This window comes from Amphiprion ocellaris, chromosome 13 (assembly GCF_022539595.1).
Source record: "Amphiprion ocellaris isolate individual 3 ecotype Okinawa chromosome 13, ASM2253959v1, whole genome shotgun sequence".
Classification (NCBI taxonomy): domain Eukaryota; kingdom Metazoa; phylum Chordata; class Actinopteri; family Pomacentridae; genus Amphiprion; species Amphiprion ocellaris.
This window is the reverse complement of record NC_072778.1, coordinates 3,960,137-3,982,636: the sequence shown is the minus strand read 5'-3', so window position 1 is coordinate 3,982,636 and position 22,500 is coordinate 3,960,137. Positions and strand designations below refer to the sequence as shown.

Genomic DNA, 22,500 nt, shown 5'->3' with positions numbered 1-22,500 from the left:
GAAAGCATCTTCACCGGCTTTCAGAGCACTGATGGACAGGCAACCAATAACTGCACAACAGGACTTCACTAATTAGCTCCCGTTTGATTTCCAAGATGCAAATTATCTGTTCGGCCTCCTTTGTGAACACCATGTAACAACAGAATGGAACCTTTTTCACACTCAAAAGCTCAAATGTAGAGTGTTTATTCATTAATTACTGTTTTTAATGATTATATTTGAAGTAGATTTGTACAGCTGGACTTTCTGGTTGGGTTTGGGCCAATTCTGAGGGCAGATAGTGATACAAAACCATGCAAGTCGAAGGGATTGGTTCCTCAGGTTTATTACGTGTAAATTAGTAAGTTAATCTCCATGATTATCACTGTTGGAGGGTTTTAGCCTTAATACTTGAATTAGTTAGGTTAATCTCCATAATGATTAATGTTGTAGGGTCTCAGCCTTAACACTTAAACTAGTTAGCTTAAGCTATGTAATTAATAATGCTGTAGCGTCTCAGTCTTACTATGTATTATGGCCAAAGTTGATTTGTTTGTGTCATTTTTGTAGGGTTTCAATCCCTAATATGTATATTAGTCAGGTGAAATCACACCATTAATAACATTTTAGGGTCTTAATCCCAGTATTTACACTGGTTAGGTTGTGATGTAATGCCAATCCTAATATTTTTACTGGAAAACATTTGGGTGCAACAGCTGTTGAAATTTTAAATTAAGAACTCTCATGTGTGAAGGAAAAATTACTGTTTCCCCTTCCTAAAGTATTTCCTTGCAGCTGTTTGCTGACGTCATCCCAAATCATCTTCTAACAAGCAGACACTGTAGGAAGAAGATATGTCAGGACACTCTGCTCTGGTCAAGATCAGATATTTTCTATTCTGACATGACTAACCAGATGAATTGTCTCCATATTGGTCTGCAATCTAAATCTGACCTTCTCCCAACTACAGTATCTACCCAAAGATCAGAGAGAATCCTCAGAACTGATGCTGGCATTGCTTGCATGTACTGCTGCTCTGTTGGTGTCACTTCTCCTGATATCAGTAAACATTACTCACAACTAAGACATCTGAGTCTCCAGTGTGTCTCTGTGTTTGCCTCCTCATCCTATCTTGACCTCACTGGATTTCCACAACAATTTCTACAGTTCTTTAAGTCAATTTACAATTGTGTCAGTCTTCCGTTGCCATTTAATCGGTCACAATTTTAACATAAGAGAGAACTTTTACCAACCTCCAGAAACTAAAGAGTTCCAAATGCTTGCTAAAAGTATAACACCAACCCTGTTTATATCGAAAGAGAGGGCTAAAACATTGGCTTGAGGCTTAGTTCTGCAGAGGGGGCTAAATTGTGCACAATTAGTACAAAAGCTCAACGTCAGTTTGTGGCCTTTTAAAAATTTAAAAATAAGCTTCAGGTGAATTTTTTTTTTTTTGTCTCTTATATGACAGTTCACTGAATTGATTTACCCATTTAGAAAATGTTGGGACCCATTTAAGGTGTTTTGCATTTGGAAAGAATTATAAAATTACTGGTAATGATGGTGCATAATGTGTATAATGGCTAATGTAGCTTCTTAAAGTGTTATGTCATGGGACAAATAAAGAGAGTCACCCATTAAGATGGCTGTTTGTGTTGATAATAAATCCACAGAGGTCAAAAGGTAGAAATTAAAACTGTGTGCAGGATTTTTTGGAAAGCAGCAGCTTTGAAAAGAAGCTACGAACAGGTCAGAGATGTTTGCGTCCTCAGAGTCTAACTGGCAGAAATGCCTTTTCACATTATGGCTCCTTGGATTGAAATAATTTACAAGGTAAGCTTGTAGATGCTGCATTTGCACCAGGAATGAAGTTTTCATCAGTCAGACTGAATCCACACAACAACTGCAGAAAGTCCTCTAAATGCTGAACAACTGACCTGCTGAATACCTTGAAAAAACTTTTCATTTGACAACTTTGATTAACTTTATCACCTTCACAGACTCTTGAATAGTCCCATTTTGTGTTAGTATGTATTAGAGCTGTTGACACTGTGTTAAAGAAACAGACACTGCTGTTGAGATTTTCAAATGGCACATTCAATTCAAGACTTTCCATTTATGATTCCTTTTAAGCTTATTACAGTTTTGATTGTGACAGTGCCCTCTAGTGGCAGTAGATGTTATGACAGGAACCCCGAATTTGGGAACTGCTGGGCTCTAGGATTGGTTTTCCGTTCAAATCTAGCACAGGAGGACTAAGCACTGTGTTAAGCTAGCAACAGGAACCATGACAAAGACTTCTGTTATGCTTAATGGCCTCCATCAGCAGATACATTTAAAGGGCAGGCTTAGATTAAAGCCAGTGCAGAATAAAAACATGAAGTATATCCTGTTTGGCACTGATCCCTACTTAAAATTAATCATTTCCACATGTAAGTTGTAGCACTAGGGACATAGTTTTGTTGAAGTTTGCAAAAATAATGTCTAAAGTCTGACATTTATTAGTTATATTTGATTTCTGGAAATCATCTCACGGCCCCTTGGTGAGTCCCACCCCTCAGTTTGGGACCTGAGGGTCTTCAAAACAAAGGACTTGGTATTCAGCTCAAATCCATTGCATCTGGAGTTTTTAGCTGTGGTTAACTCCAAATAATCAGACACAGTAGCAACACTTCCTGTTCCACAGAGAGCAGAGATGTTCTGACAACAACAACAACAGCTGGCAGGAAGCTTCAAAACCCAGCGAACGTCTGCCGAGCACTGAAGGCATGTGCTCGGCCGCAGCGTGCGACATGAAGTCACGGCCTCCGTTTTCTCCCTGACAACATGTCTGATGAGGCTGACCTGATCCCAGCCACCTGCCCGACCTCGTCCCGCTGCTGTCGCACACCTGCCCGGGGATCTAGACGCTCTGCCGAGCTGCCACAGCGCCGTGATTTATTTTGTCTAATTTCCTTTAACAGCTTAGATGCTTTATCATTCGCCGTAATTCTGTCTGTTTTCCGCGCTGGTGAGGACGCTGCTGCTGCTGCTGCTGGAGGCATTCGAGACACAACATCACTGCTCATCTTTGACGCTGCTCCCTCAGATCCTGACTCTGGAAATAAATTTATTTCTGCAATTCATCCGCAGTGTTTGTTTCTGTCATTGAAGTGAAATTCAGCTCGTACCTCACAGTCATTAAAGTCCACATTCATATTTGGACATCAAACACCTAACCCTCTGTAGGTTTGAAAGGCAGCTGCAGAGGATTTGATGTTTTGTTGATCAGGGAGGTTTAGCTCCGTCTGGATCTCCTCTGTGCATACAGTGGAATCTAACAGTGACAAGTTTCCACTGAGGAGAAACAAGACTGTAGCTAAATGGACAATTTAAAGTTAAACTTGTCAGGAAACCGTCCATTTTCAACTTTTTGAAGGAGCAACTGTATGATTGACATGAACCAATCAGCAAGCTTCCACAACAAACGGCTTCATCAGCTCTCCCAATAAAAGAGCAGCAGATTTCCGTTAACAAATGTCATATTTCTGTTTAATGAGATGGACAGCAGGAATGGGAAAGATTTGCGGCTCAAAATATTTGTGCAATAAAAAGGCAATAACAATATCCGTTAAACAACTATATCCATTAAATCTGGCTTTAATAACCAAAAATAATGTAGCTTATCTGATGTGAGATCACATATTTGCCTGGTTTTCCAGCAGTTTCATGAAAAAAACCTGAGCTTTTCAGTCATGATCACCACTTCAGCATCGACATGAAGGTTGTTCACAGGCTGACGGCAGGAGCGAGGCATCAGCAGCGACTGTAAACACTTTACGAGGGTTACACTGCAGTCGTATCGTGTCATTTCGTGCAAATCAAGATGATGATGCACATTTTGGATGATGTGTCCTTCACTTTTGAAAATGAGATGCCTTAAGATAACATTTTCTGTTGGCTGACTGTCCAAATTTGCAGAATAAATTAACAAAGGTGAACTGTAACTTGTAGGGCTGCCAGCTGGAACTCACACAGAAATGGAAAGCACTTTTTTTTACGATATACTATTTCAGTATTTCCCTATATAATACAGGAGCTGCTGGGACATAAAGGAAATGTGGGGACACGGAGCAGTGGAATGATATATAGTAAAGGTCCAGCCAGCTGAGAATCAAACCAGGGACTCGCTGTCGATGGCATTTGTGCACACATTGTATGTTTCATGACCGTTTGGCTATGGGATCCCCAAGGAAGCATAGTCTTAAGGCAGTTACACAAGAGTGAATATCTGCAGAGTTTGGTCCTCTGCCAGCTGGTGTTCTGCTGCCTTTAAAGACTGAAACAGAAGTCACTCATTTGGAAAATATGACAGCAAATCTGGAACAAAAAACCCCCACACTTCTCTGCCAAAAAAGCTGCTTACAGAATACAAATCTGAGCATTATCACTGCTCACTCTGATGAATATTTCTTTGAACACAAATAAATCACAAAGACCTATTAGCCTTCCTGCGTTCTTCATCAGCTTCCTTAAAGCTTTCTCTCCACCGCAGACAGTCATTCCACTAATTACCGAAGCCATCCGTTGATCAAAGGTTGAGGAGCTTCAGCAGCAGCCAGACGCTGTGCTGATGCAAAGCATCTAGGTGGTTAGCATCAGCCCTGATGAGCCGGCGACAGCATGAATTACAAACAGTTCTAAGTATCTCCGGTCTTCACTTCGTACTAGAACAGGGTGTTCAAACTAATCTGCCGCGGTAATCCTCATGAAAGGAGTTTGTAGTTTCAGGCATTATGGACAGCTGTGTCATTTAGTGCTGCTGTTAGTCTAAACAGCTCTGTGTTATGGGCGAGTTGCTTCAGGTACTGCTGAGACCTAACCTAGAATCAAGGAAGTTCAGTCCAGTATATCCACAGAATAATCCGGCTGCACCTTATCATCATTGTTCTGCTATTTTAAGAAAAAAAAAAAAAAGCTCTGGATTGTTTGCATCTCTGCAAACCAGTCACCATCTTCTTGTGTGGTGCTAAGCCCAGGATGCAGTGATGGTGTCCCTGCAAATTAGTGTTTGGGGGATCAGTTATGGTGGAACATATTCACGCAGTCTTGTAGCAGGGTTAAAATCCTAAAAAACTAGCCATTTTCAGCATGTATGTTTCCGCTTGGAGGTTGTTGTTGTTTCCATGGTGAAGGGGTAACATGGGAGGTGAAATTTGTGGCTGAAATGGCAGCTCTCGTTCACATCCAGTGAGTCAGACTAGATTGGACTTTGAGTAAAAACTCTGTGGAAGTTTGCTGCTCCTTGTTTTAAAGCCGTGACTCCCAACTATTTTGCTTTTGACCCTTTACACAAAGCAACATGGAGTAATCACATGGTGTACGTATCATTGAAGTGTCAGCAGATGGATGTCTGAAATATTTTATTCAAATATTTAACATGAACCTATCCAATAAACTGAATGGCAGCTTTCTTTTCTGGGTTTGGTGAAATGAAAAGTTTTTATCCTCCATGTTTACTGATGTCAATTCTGAACATTCTTAGTTTAAAAGAAGTTTGAAAGCTTTGCATAAGAAAAGAACTAAGGACACAAAATGAAAGGGATCCAGAATTTTATACCAAAGTCCAGAAAAGTTAAATGTTTAAACCATAATATTGTGTAATAAAGTTTACAGAAAATGTAACTGACAAACTGAGAAGTGTTACTAGAAGTGCTTCTGCTTGAGGAATTGGATTCTGAAATCTGCCTCAGAATGACCCTGTAAATCAGGGGTGTCAAACATATGGCCCGCGGCCCAAAACTATCCCACCAGAGGGTCCAATCTGGCTTTGGATGACTTTGCAAAGTTTAAAATTTACTGAGACGACATTAACTGCAATTTTTCAATAAAAGTAACTGCAATTTTAAATTTGTCCACTGCACTGCCTCAACTTTTCGGTATTTTTCTGTATGAATCTAATACATTTACAAGGCAGGGAGACAACTTAATCGTCCTTCTTTATAGTTCCCATTTTACTTTCTACTGTGTGGTGCTCATGGATTACTACACAGATGTGTAAATTAATGTAAATTTAAAATAATATCTAGATCTTGACAAGTTGCTTTGATCATAAAGTAAAATACTAGATTGTTCAGTTCCAGATAGCTGTGACTGAATGTTTTGTGTCTTTGTAGATACTCTGATCTACACGTTGTAATGTGTAAATGATAAACTGAGGCATAATGTTGTCACTCAACAAAGGAACGCTGTGGAGTTATGTGATGATCAGCGTACGTTTGTCCTTCTGTCTGTCTGTTAGCAACATTACTCAGAAATGGATGAACGGATTTGAATTAAATTTTCAGGGAAGGTCAGAAATGACACACGGACCAAGTGTTCAGATTTCGGCAGTGATGCAGCTTATAGTCTGGATCCACTGATTTGTTGAAGATTTCTGTGTCATTGTGAGATAGCGGCACAGCGGCACCGTAACTGTGACAAGAAGTGAACACTACATCCGCTGCCTGCTGACGATCACATGATTGTGATCCTACTACAAATCGACTGCTGCAAACTTATCCATTGGAAATAATACAAGGAACAACTGTTTAAATTGTGGGGGTGTTTCTGAGTCCCATTAATTCCCGCCACCCGCTACATATTTAGATCACATGATTCGGTATCCGTACATAACGTACACATGCATAACACACGCCTGTGCTCAGCACAAGGTCATTTTGTTTGTGGGTACATCTATATTAAATGGTCACAGTCTATGGTGCTGTGATTTTTGCCACGATTTCACCCCTCAGAAATGACCAACAACCAAGCAACCTTGGCGAAGCGTTGCGCTCTTTGAATGCTTCTGTTGTTGAAATTGCACTTATTTTTATAAAGAAATTTCAGGTTGTTCATAATGTTTTGTAACAAGATAGTTCATTAACTGTGACATTTTCAGAATGTATTTTATTGCACTAAAACAAAAGAAAAAATTTGGTGCTATTTATAGATTATTATGCTGTGATTTTACTTGTCTGGCCCACTTTAGATCAAATTGGGATGATTGTTGCCCCTAAACTAAGACAAGTTTGACACAGCTGCTCTAAATGCTACCAACAGCAGCTTTATAGCCAGCAGCACCAGCTCATGCATCTCTACAATACTCCAAATGCAAAGGATGTCAGTTGCCAGAAAAAGTGGCTGCTTTTACCAGGAATCCGAAGCTTGATCTCCGTCTGTGGGTGACAGCGGTGTTTGCTGTTGCACTTCAACGAGGTTCTGGCAGCAGCGACGGTCTGAGCTGCCGTCAGGATCAGAGGCAGCGGCGGTTCTGCTGAGAAAAACAAATAAAACACACAAGTGAAGTGAAGGAACAAAATTGAGACTCGCTTCAAAACAGGCTCTCTGCTGTTACTAGAAGCTCCACCATGCTGCTGTCATCTCCTGTGTGGGGCATGCAGTTATGAACACGGCAGCTCAGGAACACCACGTTGCAGGAAAAAGTTCACAGCGCTGCTCCCTCTGCAGAGCAGATGATCTGATTAGATTTTGGTGCCGCTCGCTGCATAAATTTACATTTCAATGTGGAAAAACCGATGTCTTTGAAACTACTGTAACTTCTCAGTGCGTTCAAGAGGCAAAGATCACATTGCGGCGATAGGAATCTTTGCCAATTAAGTCATCATTTGTCTTAATGAACAGGCTGATTAGCATAGCGGGTTGTGTTTCATTTATCAGTAGGGAGCTGAGGTTTCTCCTGGTGCTAACTGTGTTGGGAAGAACTGATGTGTAATGTTTGGCACTTCAGTATTACACTTGGGGGATTCACGGGAGACCCTTTCAAGTTAAAAAGTAAACCAAATAAAAACTGAGATATCTTGAACGGATCCTACACTTCCCACAATCCAACTGGATAGCATGTCTTTCTTGAACCCAACTCCCTGTTACGGGTTCAGTGAGGCTCAGATGCAGGACTGACAAAAGAGACCAAATGACTTTTCAAAACAAAGGTTTATTCAGATTCTATGGAATACAAAAACTACAAAATAAGACCGGAAAACTACTACCGGAAATGACGCCAAGAGAACGCAACTAAATAACAACCGCTAAGAGAGTTCCCCTAGTGGGTTGGCGGTATACAAACATACATAAACAAAAACTGACCCACTTTAGGTACTACCTATGTAGGAAAGCGAAGGTAAAGTAAATAACTTCTAGGAACGAAGATCAAGTAAGTTAATACTAGTGAAACAAGAACCAGGCTATAACTGGTAACAGATTATTTTACGCTGGAACACAGACAGCAGATACTAAATAATGATTCCGTAGTTCTGTAGGAATCCATAGACAAAATAGACTAAACTAGAAAAGTACAATACTCTACAAGCACTAGAACTACGATCTAGAACAACACTCACTAGTCTGGAATGCTCGTGGCGAGGGTCAGCGTGAGTGGACTGTGGACGGGGAGGAAAGCAGGATGAGGGGAGATGGATGCAGAGGAGGCTCAGGGTTTCAGGCAGGTGTACTGGAGGCTGCAGCGACAGGCACGTGGTGATGTGACGTCTGAAGACGGAGGAGGCTGACCAGGTGAGTTCCGGACTTGTGTCGGAGGAATTTGTTGCAGACAGGGTTTCTTGATCCACGAACAGTGGGAGCAGGTGGGCACGAACAGACGGGATCCAGACGAGGAGGAAACAAAGACAAGAGTTACCAGGAGTTTTCAGAGGCTGAATGAACAGTGCAAAGACTGACTGTTGATCCTTCACGGTCCCGCACCGAATGCTGAGTAGAGTCAGGCTTTATTGTAGAGAGGATGGCTTCTGATTGGACCAGCTCCACTTGTCCGGCTCTGCTGCTGCTGATTGTAATTGTCCACACCTGTCACTGCAGCCTTCATGCCAAGCACACCTACAGAAAACAGAAAAGGAGGGGAAATGGGAGAGCCCTAGCTAGAGCCTGCTTGGAGCAGACACTCCCTACATCACATACAATTACTCTTCACAGAAATAGAACAGAAGCAATAGCAATGCCTTTTCTTTTGAATATTAAACTAACAATGGTACTTGCCTGTATTTACACTTTTTAACATCTTTAGTCAACAATCAGTTTTTACTTTTTACACACAAATCATATATTCAGCTCATATCTTCAGTATTATTCCTTGATAATTACAATAATAAGCTGTTGTCCAAACGTCTGGTGGTGCCAGTGCTATGTTCAGGTTTGGAGGGGGGCAACAGACTCCTGGACATCTGCCCAGAGATCCAGGATGCATGTACATGACAAGTAACCATGCAGCTTATTGCCTTTGTTAAAGTAGAGGAGAAACCGCAGCTTCACTGGACAGATGGGCTGCAGGCATCAGCAAAGGACCAGAAGCTTTCTGAATATATAACCTTCCTTTGTCTATTTATTGCTCTGTTTCTGGAAACAACAAAGGAAGACGATAACACACAGTGTTTAGCAGTGTTGTGACAACAAATGGAGACGATGCAAACCAGTAGAAGTATCTTGTAGGGTTTTTCAGGCCTCTTCCCCCTTTCTCAACCAGTAAGACAGGCAGCGGATGAACTAGTCATCAAGAACATCTTGGCAGAGGCTGGAAGGGCTTCAATAAGTGCTACTTGAATACCAATGGTTGCGATACAAAGTGAGATTAATGGATTAGCAGTTATGGTGAGCTTAAAGCCAGAGTTTTCCTGAAGGTGGCTCTCTTGTAACTTAGCTAGATTTACTCCAGATGAGGTTCTGTTTGGAGTTTTGGGATTCAAAGCAGGAGTAAGTGTATGCATCAAGTTTCCACAGGATGCAGAAAATTCATGAATATATTTTAATACTTGATCCAGATTTGCTGAACCAGTCTGTTTTATACTGCAGGTGTTGCAGATCATAGAAAACGGATCAGATCACACAGAGAATATTCAATCAATAGCATTAATTTCACTTTGATTTGACCAAAGACTAAAGTGATTTCTTTGTAGGACATCATCTCCACAGGCAAAGACCTCTGATGTGCAGCTGTCAGTGGCTAACAAATACATTATCTTACATGATTATTTTCTACCACCATCCCTCTCTGGTCTTTTTTGCTAATATTTGTGTTAATTATTTCCTTATAGAGCTGTCTTAATGTCTTCGTCAGTCATTGAACTGCACGGGGAATTGAACCTCTAACCCCGGCAGCAATTTTCTTCCTCGCTTATTAACATATGGCTCCAGCTTACACAAGAGGAGAGATATAGTTGCAAAGGGCAAACGCAGTAATAAAGACAGAACCAGTGACTAATACATACTGACTGGTGGCTAACAAGTCCCCTGCCTCTGTGCTGGAAGCCACAGCTCTTCCCCAACTCTGACGCGCAGCAGACAAAGTGTTGTCGTCCAGAATGTCAACGATGAAGCTTCTTCATTATGAAGATGGAGTCGGGGGGTGATAAATAGTGAACGCAGGTAGAACAAGGTGTTATTAAGTCTGCTGTGACTCACGACTGCACTCCCCCAAGTATGCACTTTGATAAAAGCTTCCACCAAAACATATCCATTACCTCAGCCGCTGAGACGTGAGACACACCTCTCAGCCATCGGAGGGTTTTAATCCAGCGGCGGCTAACCTTGAAATTTCACACACGGGGCATGTTTAGGTTTGTCCTGATTGGACGTCCTGCTTAAGGCCTAAAATATCAGATTTTGATGGAACTGGATTGCAGTCAGAGGATGCGTCATCCATCACGTCAAACTGTTTTAGTGCGTCAAGTCAAATTTAATTTAACACCATCTGTTGTGTGTAAGTATGCATGTAGTGGATGTGCAGAACAGAAGTTTGGATGCTCTGAGCCAAACAGAACAGACAAATTCTCAACAAGTGTTTATCATGTTGGCACTGCTGTTGCAATAACAGGGGTCTTGTGAAGGGTCAAGTCTATCACCCAGTTTATATGCATCTACAGCTGTTGCACCATTTGTAGAGTAGTCTGGCCATAAAGGTCAAGGAAGGTGGTAGGCAGGCAGACTCAGCACACTTCTTTTGTGCAAAAAGAGGAGAATTTTTTTATTTTACAGTGCCTCTCCATCACTGTGAGACTTAAACCAAGACAAAATGATCTTGAAATGAACTCGCAGTTACTCAAAAAAGTCACATTTTGGCATCACAGCACCCCCTCTCTCTGGTAGGAACACCATTTTTACTCTTTATAGTTCACACCTACTCACTTCAGCTCTACCATCATACAGCATGGTGGCAGATTCTACAACCTGAATGCAAACAAATCTGTAAACAACATCATTGTACACACTACAAGCTTGCAGGCATTTCTAAATGTCTTCCTGAAAGCTAAACATTTAAAATCAATACCATTAAATACAAAAGAAACATCCAAATCAAAAGAGAAAACTTGGTATGGCCCAGTGATGTCACTCTGACGGCTGCATAAATCCAGGAAGTGTTGGCTGGTCTCCTCCCAGACATTAGTCCTGCAGGTGAGTCAGAAAAAAAAAACAAAAACAAGTAAACCACATTTGACCAGTAACTTAATAAAGGATAACTGATATTAATTCATGGCTGTGCGTTTTCCGTTAATCCTCCATATGATGGATGTAAACTGTAACATAATATTAATATCTGAGTCAAACAGTCCTGAAAAAATATCTATATTACAGTTAATTGTCAAAGTAAATCCATTTCTTTTTAGCTGTTGAAATAGCTTCAAAGGAACCTTCCACTTGCCAAAAAAGAGTTCGCAGTCCCCACATTGTAACTGAAATGTAAGTTAAGCATCAAAATTACTCAGCCATGAGAGTTCTATCGTTTGCAGAAGATACTATTTCTTTCTTTTAAATATAAAACCCATCCATAAATCATGTAAATTACAGTTTAGTTACCAAATATGGAAAGGGATATTAGAAATACATTCATTTACAAGATACAAGACACATCTTTGCTGTTACCATGGACATAAAGTTGTGCTTTTTGCATGTTGTGACAGTTTAATCCAGATGAAAACAGCTGTGGCCGATATAAACTCTGCAACAAAGCAATGAACTAATCCTCATAGACCTCCATGTTGAAGTGTCCAACTTTACAGCAGAAATAAACATGTTTACAGCCTGGTACAAAAACTGTTTGTCTTTATAGTTAGTTTTCCCATTGATGACAGAGAGAATTTTATTTAAACGTGTTTAAAATCAGCTGGAGTGGGATATGACAAGAACAACAGGTGGAATTACCAAAACAAGCAGCTCAGTTTGGGCTAAAAAAAAACAACTTAACTTGAAGGAACCAACCTGAACCGGAGACCAAACCGACTCCATTACGTTTCAGGGTAAATACTGTACGTCTGGGGTAGAAAGCTACATGCAATACTAATGCAGCTCAGACACAGGACGGTTTCATGAAGGGAGCTTTGCACAATGCCAGTGAGAAAATAGAATTGAAATGCAGCACGGTTCACTCGGGGCGGCAGGTAAATGTTAAACTCCTAAATCAGGCCCTCAAACTTCATTTCCCCATGTGGGAGAGAGACCTTTACAACACATCAACTTTTTTGAATTTTAGTTTTTCCAAAGAATACAGTATTTGGCTGGAATAAAATGTAATCCACCTGTGACTGTGGCTCCAAACTGGTGCTCAGGCCTCTCCAGGGAAACAACAACCATCTATTATTATAAACTTTTTTGGACAGCGTGCGTTGGCGCTGTCTAAAGTGATTAGAGTGCAGATTGTTGGACTGAATATACACAAGTAGCTCTGGACAGTTGTATTCATTAGACTGTAATGATGGTGGAGCCGTTAAAGCGGCAGTGATGAGGTTTGGAGAGCGTAATGATCCAGATGCTATTAAAGTGAAGTTGCGGGGGAATGTGATCCGACTGGGAGCTCGCCTCCATGGTGTCTGCATGCTGACGGCGCATCTGTTTGTTTGTCAGAGACTTGTTATTTTTGTTTGCTCTTCCTGTTCACAATCGCTCTGCGCTCGGTGCTCCTGCTTTTGTCTGGCTTTTGTTTGTGTTCTGCTCCATTCAGCTGCTTTTCTGAAGGAACTTTCTTCCACCTTGTTATGTTGTTTTTGCATTTGTTGCCCTGAAACCTGCGAGCTGCCTCTCTGTCTCCAAAAAGAAGGAATAGATGCTGTATGCTGGAGGAAATCCCTTTTTTTTCCATTTAATATTGACAGAATCTTGACGTGCATGAGGGGTTTTTTTTGTGTGTAGTCTGTGTTGCTACTCCACATAACTAAAGACCGAAAGGGGATAAAATGAAAATTCATTCATAATTAATTGAGATAATGCAGAGTTTGTACCACAAAAAAGGACATTTAAGCCTCTTGTACATTAAGAATATTTAGTTTTTTTTTAAAAATGTAGGTCTTTGTGAACATAATATCTTGCTTTCTTTTGAAGGACTACTAATTTTTGGATGTGGAAAATCAACTACAACCGGCATCCAAATTTCGGTTCAGTCTTTCAGTGCCTGGTCATTCCTTTATAACAGTTCTGCTACCTGCCTTGCATATCTGTTTGTGCTGTCTCACCTTCCTTCCTCTTTCCTCTCTCCTGTTTCTTTCAGTGAGGACTTTCTTGCTACCAATCCTCTACAAAGCCATTTCTCCACAGCAGCTGTTTAACTTATTTCTCATGAGCGTCACACTTGTTTTCTCCTTTAATGAACAAACCGTGGGGCTCTTAGCGACGGTGTGGTCCTTGCTCATGAGCAGGATCTTAGACAATTATTCTATTTACCGAGTGTCAGGAGAATAGCTCGCAGTTAGATTCTGATGACCGGCTACTTGTTTAGTTTGTTTTTTAAGTTAAAGCAGTTAAAAATGCCCCAAATTCTCAGTTTCAGCTCCTCTATTTAACACACTAATCGACTGAATCAAATAATATTCTGCAGAATAATTGATGATGAGAATCATTAGCTGCAGCCTGCATGTTCCTCCTGTGGAGCTGATTCTCTAACAGCATTCAGAAGGCTGTCTGCGGAGATGGTCTTGGCAGATGAGCATCAGTTTCTGAATGTGGAAGCGCAGCAGAGCAGCTGAGGATTCTCTTTGAAGCATGACTCACAGCTCCAAGGATGAAAAGCACCGAAAGCCGCCACTGCATGAAATTAATCACTTTCTTTCTGAAAGTCCACACTGGAAAAGTTAACTGACAATTTTTATTAATTCATTATGATTTATGGTGCAAAACCACCAAACATTCTTCTGTTCCCAGATTCTCCAGTATGGGGATTTGCTGCTTTACTTACTTTTATATAATTGGAAATTCAATAACTTTGAATTTTGGACTGATTGGTGGACAAATTATTATATTATATTATATTATATTATATTATATTATATTATATTATATTATATTATATTATATTATATTATATTATATTATATTATATTATATTATATTATAGTATAGTATATTATAGTATAGTATATTATAGTATAGTATATTAGAGCAGCCCAGGGACCTATTCCCAAGTTGTAGTTTATTGATTTAGATAAAACTTTGGGTTGGGTTGGCATCATAATATTGGTAATTGCATTAATTTAATATTGTTATAATAATAATAATAATAATAATAATAATAATAATAATAATAATAATAATTATTATTATTATTATTATTATTATTATTATTATTATTATTATTATTATTATTATTATTATTATTAATAATAATAATAAAACTCACATGTGTTGTTTTTGTTTTGAAGATTTAAATATTGTAACTGCAGTTCAAAATTTAAAAAAAAAAACTAAAGTTAATTTGACAACATTTTGTTCGTAAATGCTACCTCATGAACAAAAAACATAAAAATGGCAAAAAAAATACTGAACAAAATCTAATTGGAGCAACTGAATTTCCTTAAATATCTGTCACCTTATAAATTTGTGCACTTAAAAATATATTTTATATAATGTGAAATTTGTAGTTGGAACAACTTCAGTTTTCAAACAATTTTTTTGCTAACTGTTGCTTTATTTATTTATTGTCCATCTATCTATCTATCTATCTATCTATCTATCTATCTATCTATCTATCTATTGTACGCAAACATATTTTTTTTACAGTGTATTGCATTCGTGGAGCTTTTGATTTTTCTCCTCGATGTACAAGTCTGCATGGGACATTCTCAGCTCGGTGCTGTAAAATCCCGTTGAGCCCCAGACTATAAATCAAACAGGAAATGTTGGTACTTGTGTAGGTATTCTGTAAACGTCAATGTTTAGGATTCCGTCCTCCTCAACGGGTCTCTTGTGAACGATATAGATGACTGTTCTTAACATATGTGACTGGTTTAGGGTGGATCCTTCAACATTGTTTCTTCTTGTTCTGACCCGGCTTGGTTTCTCCTGTCCAGGTCTTTTCCATGGCACCGCTAGGGTGGTCGGTCTCCAACAGACCACACAGGTTGTTTTCTGTTCTTTTACACTCCAATATTTCTTTCCCTTTTGACAGGAATTCATTTTTCTCATAATCCAATTTCTGCAGGTCTCTGCCTGCCCAGACTCCTGTTGTACTTCTCCACATGGCAACCACCTCTTTAATAGTGGCCACTCTAACAAAGGGTGGTAGGTCTTGTGCACTCATGGCCATAATTCTTGGTTCCTGGCTTCTTCTTGATCAGGAACTGGCTTAATTTATTTCATTCTGCATTCACCCAAATAATAAACATCTTCTGAGTGGAGGTGGTTGAGGTTTGTCCAGCATGCATTTAGTGTGATGTTATGAACTCCTTGTGTTGTTAATTTGACTCATCCAGATGCTGACTTTCTTAGAGATTTAACTTCACCTAACTTCTTTTTTTTTTTATTGTCTTCTTGCTGTGCAGGAAACGCCTTCGTCGTGAGCCTGGCCCTCGCCGACTTGGTGGTCGCCATCTATCCCTACCCGCTGGTCTTGACCGCCATCTTCCACGACGGCTGGATCGCTGGCTACATCCACTGTCAGATCAGTGGCTTCCTCATGGGCCTCAGCGTCATCGGCTCCATCTTCAACATCACAGGCATCGCCATCAACCGCTACTGCTACATCTGCCACAGCCTCAAGTATGACAAACTCTTCTCCAACAGCAACACCATGTGCTACGTGGTGCTCGTGTGGGCACTCACCATCCTCGCCATCGTGCCCAACTGGTTCGTGGAGTCCCTGCAGTATGACCCACGGGTCTACTCCTGCACCTTCGCCCAGTCGGTCAGCTCGCTGTACACCATCACAGTGGTGGTGGTGCACTTCATCCTGCCCATCGGCATCGTCACCTACTGCTATCTGCGCATCTGGATCCTGGTCATACAGGTGAGGCGGAGGGTCAAGCCGGACTCACGGTCCAAAATCAAACCGCACGACCTCCGCAACTTCCTCACCATGTTCGTGGTGTTCGTGCTCTTCGCCGTCTGCTGGGCGCCGCTGAACCTGATCGGCCTGGCGGTGGCGCTGGACTCCAGGCTGAGCCGGGCCATACCGGAGTGGCTGTTCACGGCCAGCTACTTTATGGCATACTTCAACAGCTGTCTCAATGCTGTCGTCTACGGCGTTCTGAACCACAACTTCAGGAAGGAGTACAAGAGGATCGTCCTGATCATCTTCAAGTTCCACTGCTGAGATGAAACACTTAGAACAGAGGCTACAGATAGGGTTTATTTTAACTTAAATCACAAGAAAACACCATTAAAAAGCCATGAGCAAGAGAAAAAGAAGAACTTGACCATGACAAAGAGAAGAAAACAGGACTAATGGAAGGAAAATAAAACAAATAAAGAGCTGTGGCAGAGGAAAATAAGAGCACTTAGAATGAGTGAGAAAAATAGAAGAACTTAAATAGCTGGAGGAGGAGAGGTGGAGGGTGGAGACGAAGTGAAATAAATGAGGCCACACTGAGTTATCAGTGATGCCTTCAGGGAAACTGAGAGACTTAAAAAATGCAGAAAGGGGAGGCAGAGACCAGAATTTGGGAGAAACTCCTAACTTAGTAATGTGTTTCTTCACGACTTTCTTTGCTAACGAAGTCATGAATTACCGTTGATGAGTTGCTGCTTATATTTTTAACCAACTTCCTACTTCAATTCGATGTTGGGTTCTGAAAATGTTGTGATTCTTTCATTGGATTCATTTTGATGCATAACCTCCTTTGTGAACTAGATTCAAGGCAGAAATCCTCCAATACTGTGATTTTTTAAAAGGACTGTTTCTGTTTCTTGATTGTTTACTGAAGACAAAATAGCAAAGATGATGAAAAAAAAACAAACAGGTGCTTCTGGGAGATTTGAGTAGTGTATTGAAGTAAGAAGCGATTGAAGATGCTACATTTCGAACACTGAGATCTAACATGAACTCCAGTAGGAGCTGAGAGTCTTCTTGGCTGCTTATTTACCCTAATTACTTGGATATTTTAAATTCAGTATTAATGATTTTTTGAGGACTGAGCCAAGAACAGTGGAAGACAAAGAGGGAGAAAAGGATGGAGGACTTAAACCGGTGACTTGACCCTTTGACCTGAAATGACTTGATTAGATTCACAAGCACAAAGATTTTTCAAAAAAAACGTGAAAATTCCACAGCAGTGATTTGAGAGGTTTCTAGACAATTTAGTACATTTTCTCCTTGATAAACGCAGAAAGGTTCTTTAAAAAAGAATGGATCTATGATGTAATTTCAGAGCCTGCACACCTTGTTCTTCCACAATCATGGGAAATACAAGCAACATTGTGTTCTATTCACGAACCAGTCAAGTGTTGTGATGGTTCTGGTAATCAGTGGAGCTGCCGTTTGACCTGCTGTATCAACCATAATCCCAACTCTAAACATTCAAATCAACACAAGAAAAACTGGATCCCTACTTATTGTGAAATGAAATGAAAGGAAAGCAGTCAGTTTGTCCAATAAGATCCACACTGCGATGACACTGTGCACATGAAAATAGCTTTTTGAGGCTCTAAGTAAGTTCACAAGGATTCAAACCGTAACATTTGCTCTTATGAGGATGGAATCAATGTGGAAGAACCTTAAAGTGTACAGGCACAGACTGCCACTAGTTGCTGGCTTTTAAAAAAAAAAAAAAAGCCTAATTGATGTCATTCACAGTTGAACAGCTAATTCATTACAGTTGCTGTTACTAAATTGGCGCCGGCTAATAGCTGTGCTGTAAAATATGGCTCAGTTAATAGGGATTGGAGGCTCAGAAAGCTGCCATTTAGTTCACCAAGGTGTCTAAATAAATGATTAAATGTGATCCCGATCTAGGTTGCAGAATGTAGAACGTGCACGTGCCAAATTTAGGCATATCAAATAGACATATCGATAGTTAGGGTTATGGTTAGGGTTAGGGATTTTTTGGGGGCTAGCATGAATTTTAGCCACGACCAATTCTTTAGTTTCAGCTGATACATTTGGTCATCCAGAATGGGATTTGTCCATGACACTGCCCATTTCTTTAAACTTTTTAACCACCCTCGTCACCGTGGAAAAGACAGATGGAATCCTCCTTGGATGACATGCATTAAAATCATCTGCTATCTTTTGATATGTTCATTGATGTCCACTGAGAAGTTCCAGTTCAACTCTTTCTTCTTTCGACAAAGCCATATTTAATCTGTGGAGTCAAAAAAAAATTATGAGATTTCCCATGTGTCTAGACTTTAGGAACACCCTGTACTTACAGGGCACAAATTGGTGCATAAAAGTCCCCTGGTCCAGAGTGTGAAAGGTGAAATATCCATAATGCTGCTGACCACAAGCTGAAAATAAGAGCTCAAAGCTGCTCCAGTGGCCAAACCTCGCTACGTTCACCTTCACATATAATCTATGGTTGATTCTTTGTGCCTCATGCGTAATGAGTTCTCATGCAAAATCAGCGAACAGTGCCCTACAGCGTCTAATAAGACACGCAAACTGCTATAACAACCTCTAATTTATCCCTTTCTCTACTTTGTCACATTTCATGGAGAGACGGTAAGAAGGAAAAGCTGTGTTGATTACATTTTCAAGGTTCTAACAACAGTTTACTGATAATTACTAGTATATATCTGCTGATTAAAACCAACAACAACAAAACTTTAACTGGTAGTTTAGGAGCCCATAATGACTTGTTCAAAATCAAAGTTTAAGACTTGGACTTGACTTTTAGTGCCAACTTCTGAAACTACGACTTGGAAAACAAAAACTCTTCACCACCTCCGGAGTCGTTCCTCTCTGCTGAAAGCTGTGTTGCTTTGTACCCCTGAGGCACCGACTTGTTTGTCCTTCAGGACGGTCTCGCCTCGTCGCACGACCGCCTCCTTATACCTGGGAAACGAACACGCACAGGTGTGAAGGATTGTGCGCCTCTGCTGCATCCTGCTCTAATCCCATCTGAACATGTTTCCTCACAGGCGTGTTTGCATGCTCTCAAACGAGCAGAAACAGGAGGAGAAAAACAAGGTGTCTCGGCCATTCAGAAGCAATACTGTGTCCGCGTTCATTCAGACTCTTAGCTTGAGTTCCCAAAACCCACAAAAACACGGCAGAGCTCGTTCACTGCGCTCAGCTCCCTCCCTGCAGCGAGCACATTTACTTTACCCTTCGAATCCAAACATTAATCACGAGAATTAACAGCAAAAAAAAGACAAGAGGAAAAAAACTGTTGAATATAAATAATTAAATTACAGTTGTTCTGAATGGTACTCTGACCACATCACTGTGTTTCACACTCCTGGAAAGTGGAAGATTAGTATAGCCTGTGTATGAATAAGTGGAGGTGCTGCTGCTGCTGCTGCTGCTGTGATAATCTGCCTGTGCTTCAGACCCATTTTAATGAGTTCACAGTGTGTGTGTGTGTGTGCGTGTGTGTGTGTGTGTGTGTGTGTGTGTGTGTGTGTGTGTGTGTGTGTGTGTGTGTGTGTGGATCCGGCTGCTCTGGGATCAGTTCTTCCCCAGTTTCAAGGTCCACTAAGGGTTCTTAAATTGGCAACAGGGCCAGCTGTTGGAAGGAAGAGTGTGTTTATGCCTTCGCTCCATTTTCGTGCCAAAATGTTGCCAGTTCCAAACCTAGTTAAGATGTTTACCGGGAAATTTAAAGAGAAATGCTCTTTAGTTTCTACCCGGTGAGCACTAACTGGGCAATTGGCAGGTAAAATGACATCGTAACATATAAAACTGAATTTGGGAAGTTTATAGGACAGCTTGAGAGGCCGGTTGATGGACTTTGTTACCACTGGAGATGAGCCAGATCGGTTTTATGCCAAGCTGCTCTAACCAGCATCAATCTTCTCATTTCAGCAAGAAAGTGAAAGATATTAACCAAAAAAAATGTCAAATTGTTCTTTCAACTGATTAACTAAGTCACTAAAGAGACACTACAGGTGAATAGGGCAAAGAAAAAGTTAAACTTTCCCATTGGATTACTTACATTATTGTTTTGTATCGCAAGTTTTCTGTAATGGTATTTTCAAATATGCAAATGAGCTATTACATTTCTAAAATTGCATGCATATATGGAACAGAAGTCTGATCACTGGATAAAGCCATGTTTAAACTTCAAAGGTTTTTATAGAGGGGGGTTTTGGATGTTTCTTTTTCTTGCTCCATAAATTAGAAAATATTATTAATAGAAAGGAAAAAGAAATCCATTTTTGTGATGTTTTAACAAATAAAATGTTATATAAAGCAGGCTATGAATAATACGTGGACAACCCCTTTGTAAAAACCTCTAGAACATAGACAGGAACAAAATTGGAAATTTTGGTTGCTACTGAAATTAAAATAATTTGGGGGAACTGCTTTTAAAGATTTGTGTTGCAATTGGAATCTATAGCCTCAAACAGAAAACGTGTTGTAAAGAAAAAACACCTAGATGTGAGTATTTTTTGGATGTTTTCATTCCGTTCCTCTGAAACGTGACATGAAAGCGAAATATCCAAAATCTCAAAATTGGCCGGTGCATGAAAAAGCTGATTTTGCCCACGGTGTCTCACCTCAACATGGGAATTCCATCAACTCCACAGGGTTTTCATTTCTTCTGCTCAAAAACATTGCTGGAGGAAGTTTATTTGTCATCATGACGAGTGTTAGATAAAGTAGATGAAGCTAGAGCCAGATTATGATTAGATTTGCAGAACATAAAGACTGGAAGCTGAAGGAAAACGCTAACCTGATGATTTTTTTTCTTTTTGTTGCCTAATTCATACAAAAAGAAGGCAAAACTTACAATTTACACCTATAAGGAACAATTTCCTGGATGGGAGCTGTGACTTCCCATAGAAACCAAATCAAATAGTGTCCTTAGTGAGTTTACAAATAGTTAGAAAGTGGATTTTGTTACCTTCAGACAGAACTGGATGTGCAGTTTCCCTCCATTTCCAGTCTTTGTGGTCATAGCTTCATATTTGCCACACATACACGAGAATCTAAGTGTTTGCGAGAAAGCAAATAACACATTTAGACATATAGATCACATGTAACTATTACTTCAGTCTGCATCAGATTAGATACTGAATCATATTCATGAATGAAATAAACCAAAGGATCAAAACCTTTCCTACCAGTTAATGACCCCAGATGTTAATAGAAAGCTGTCATAAGGCTGAAAAAAAAATGTTTTTCTTTGAAAATGAGATATTAAATCAAAGAATGAGCTCACAGTGTCGAAACCCACCTTCATTGTGCACATAGATCTGAATTTACATCCACAGGAGCTGCAGCCAGTAAATGGACCCCTGGTGTGGGCTGGTTAGAAAAGCCGGATGAGGATAGTAGCAGATATAATTGGCCCACTGAGGATTGAAAAGTATAGCATCTGCCTTTCACCTGTAGTCGTGTACATCGAAAGATCTCATTTTTCTTCTTTTCAGTGCTTAAAATCAATGCAATGAACTAAGCTTGTTGTCGTCTGTGTGTTTGGAACAGTTAAAAAAAAGAAAATATAATAAACGTGTCTGTGTCTGTGGCTGAAGGCCAGCCAGTTGCAATGGAAGCCAACAGTAAATGAGAATGTACCTGTTTTCCTTTCATACGCTGTTTTGCACATCGCCGTGGAGAATGTTTCCTCTGAATGTCTGTAATGTTGATGAGACAAAAGAAACCCACCAAGCCCTGGAAAACATGTCTTAATAAAAGAACGTTCACTGTGAGCTGCCGGCTTTGTCGCTTTATTTCCACACTGCTTCCAACTCTGCATCGCTGTTTACTGCAAATCAAGCTCGCCACAGCTGAAAAACATTTCATGTTTAATTCTGTGCTGAAAATGACTTTATTGTCAGAATCTTTCCACCAACAGAGAGGTAGTTTTGTTGTGGTTCCTGTGGTCAAGTTGTGTTTTTTTTCCTGAGGAAGGTTTCTAGCTGGATGAAACAACCTAGAAATTCTAAAGTGGCGGTCATTATAAGAGCTATGGAAGGTGCTTCAGTGTTTCCTCTCTTATCTCCTTCAGCATAGGATAGACAGGTCCATCCCATAATTTCTTACAGCAGCGCCATCCACAAAAGACCCACCTCGACAACAAAACACATGATTACATAGCATAGTGTAGATGCAGTCAGATTCTCTTAGCACTGTGGTTGTCCTCTCTCACGTCTTTGTTTGACCTGATA

The 22,500-nt window shown here is 40.3% G+C and overlaps 1 protein-coding gene across 1 annotated transcript in view; it reads left to right on the top strand.

Moving 5' to 3' along the window:
* mtnr1al (melatonin receptor type 1A like) overlaps window positions 1-22,041 on the top strand; it is a 32,673-nt gene extending 10,632 nt beyond the window's left edge. Inside the window, exon 2 of the mRNA XM_023287659.3 lies at window positions 15,771-22,041. Within this exon, the coding sequence (XP_023143427.2) occupies window positions 15,771-16,540 (770 nt within the window). The 3' untranslated portion in view covers window positions 16,541-22,041. The remainder of the gene's footprint in view (window positions 1-15,770) is intronic.
* The last annotated feature ends 459 nt before the right edge of the window (window positions 22,042-22,500 follow it).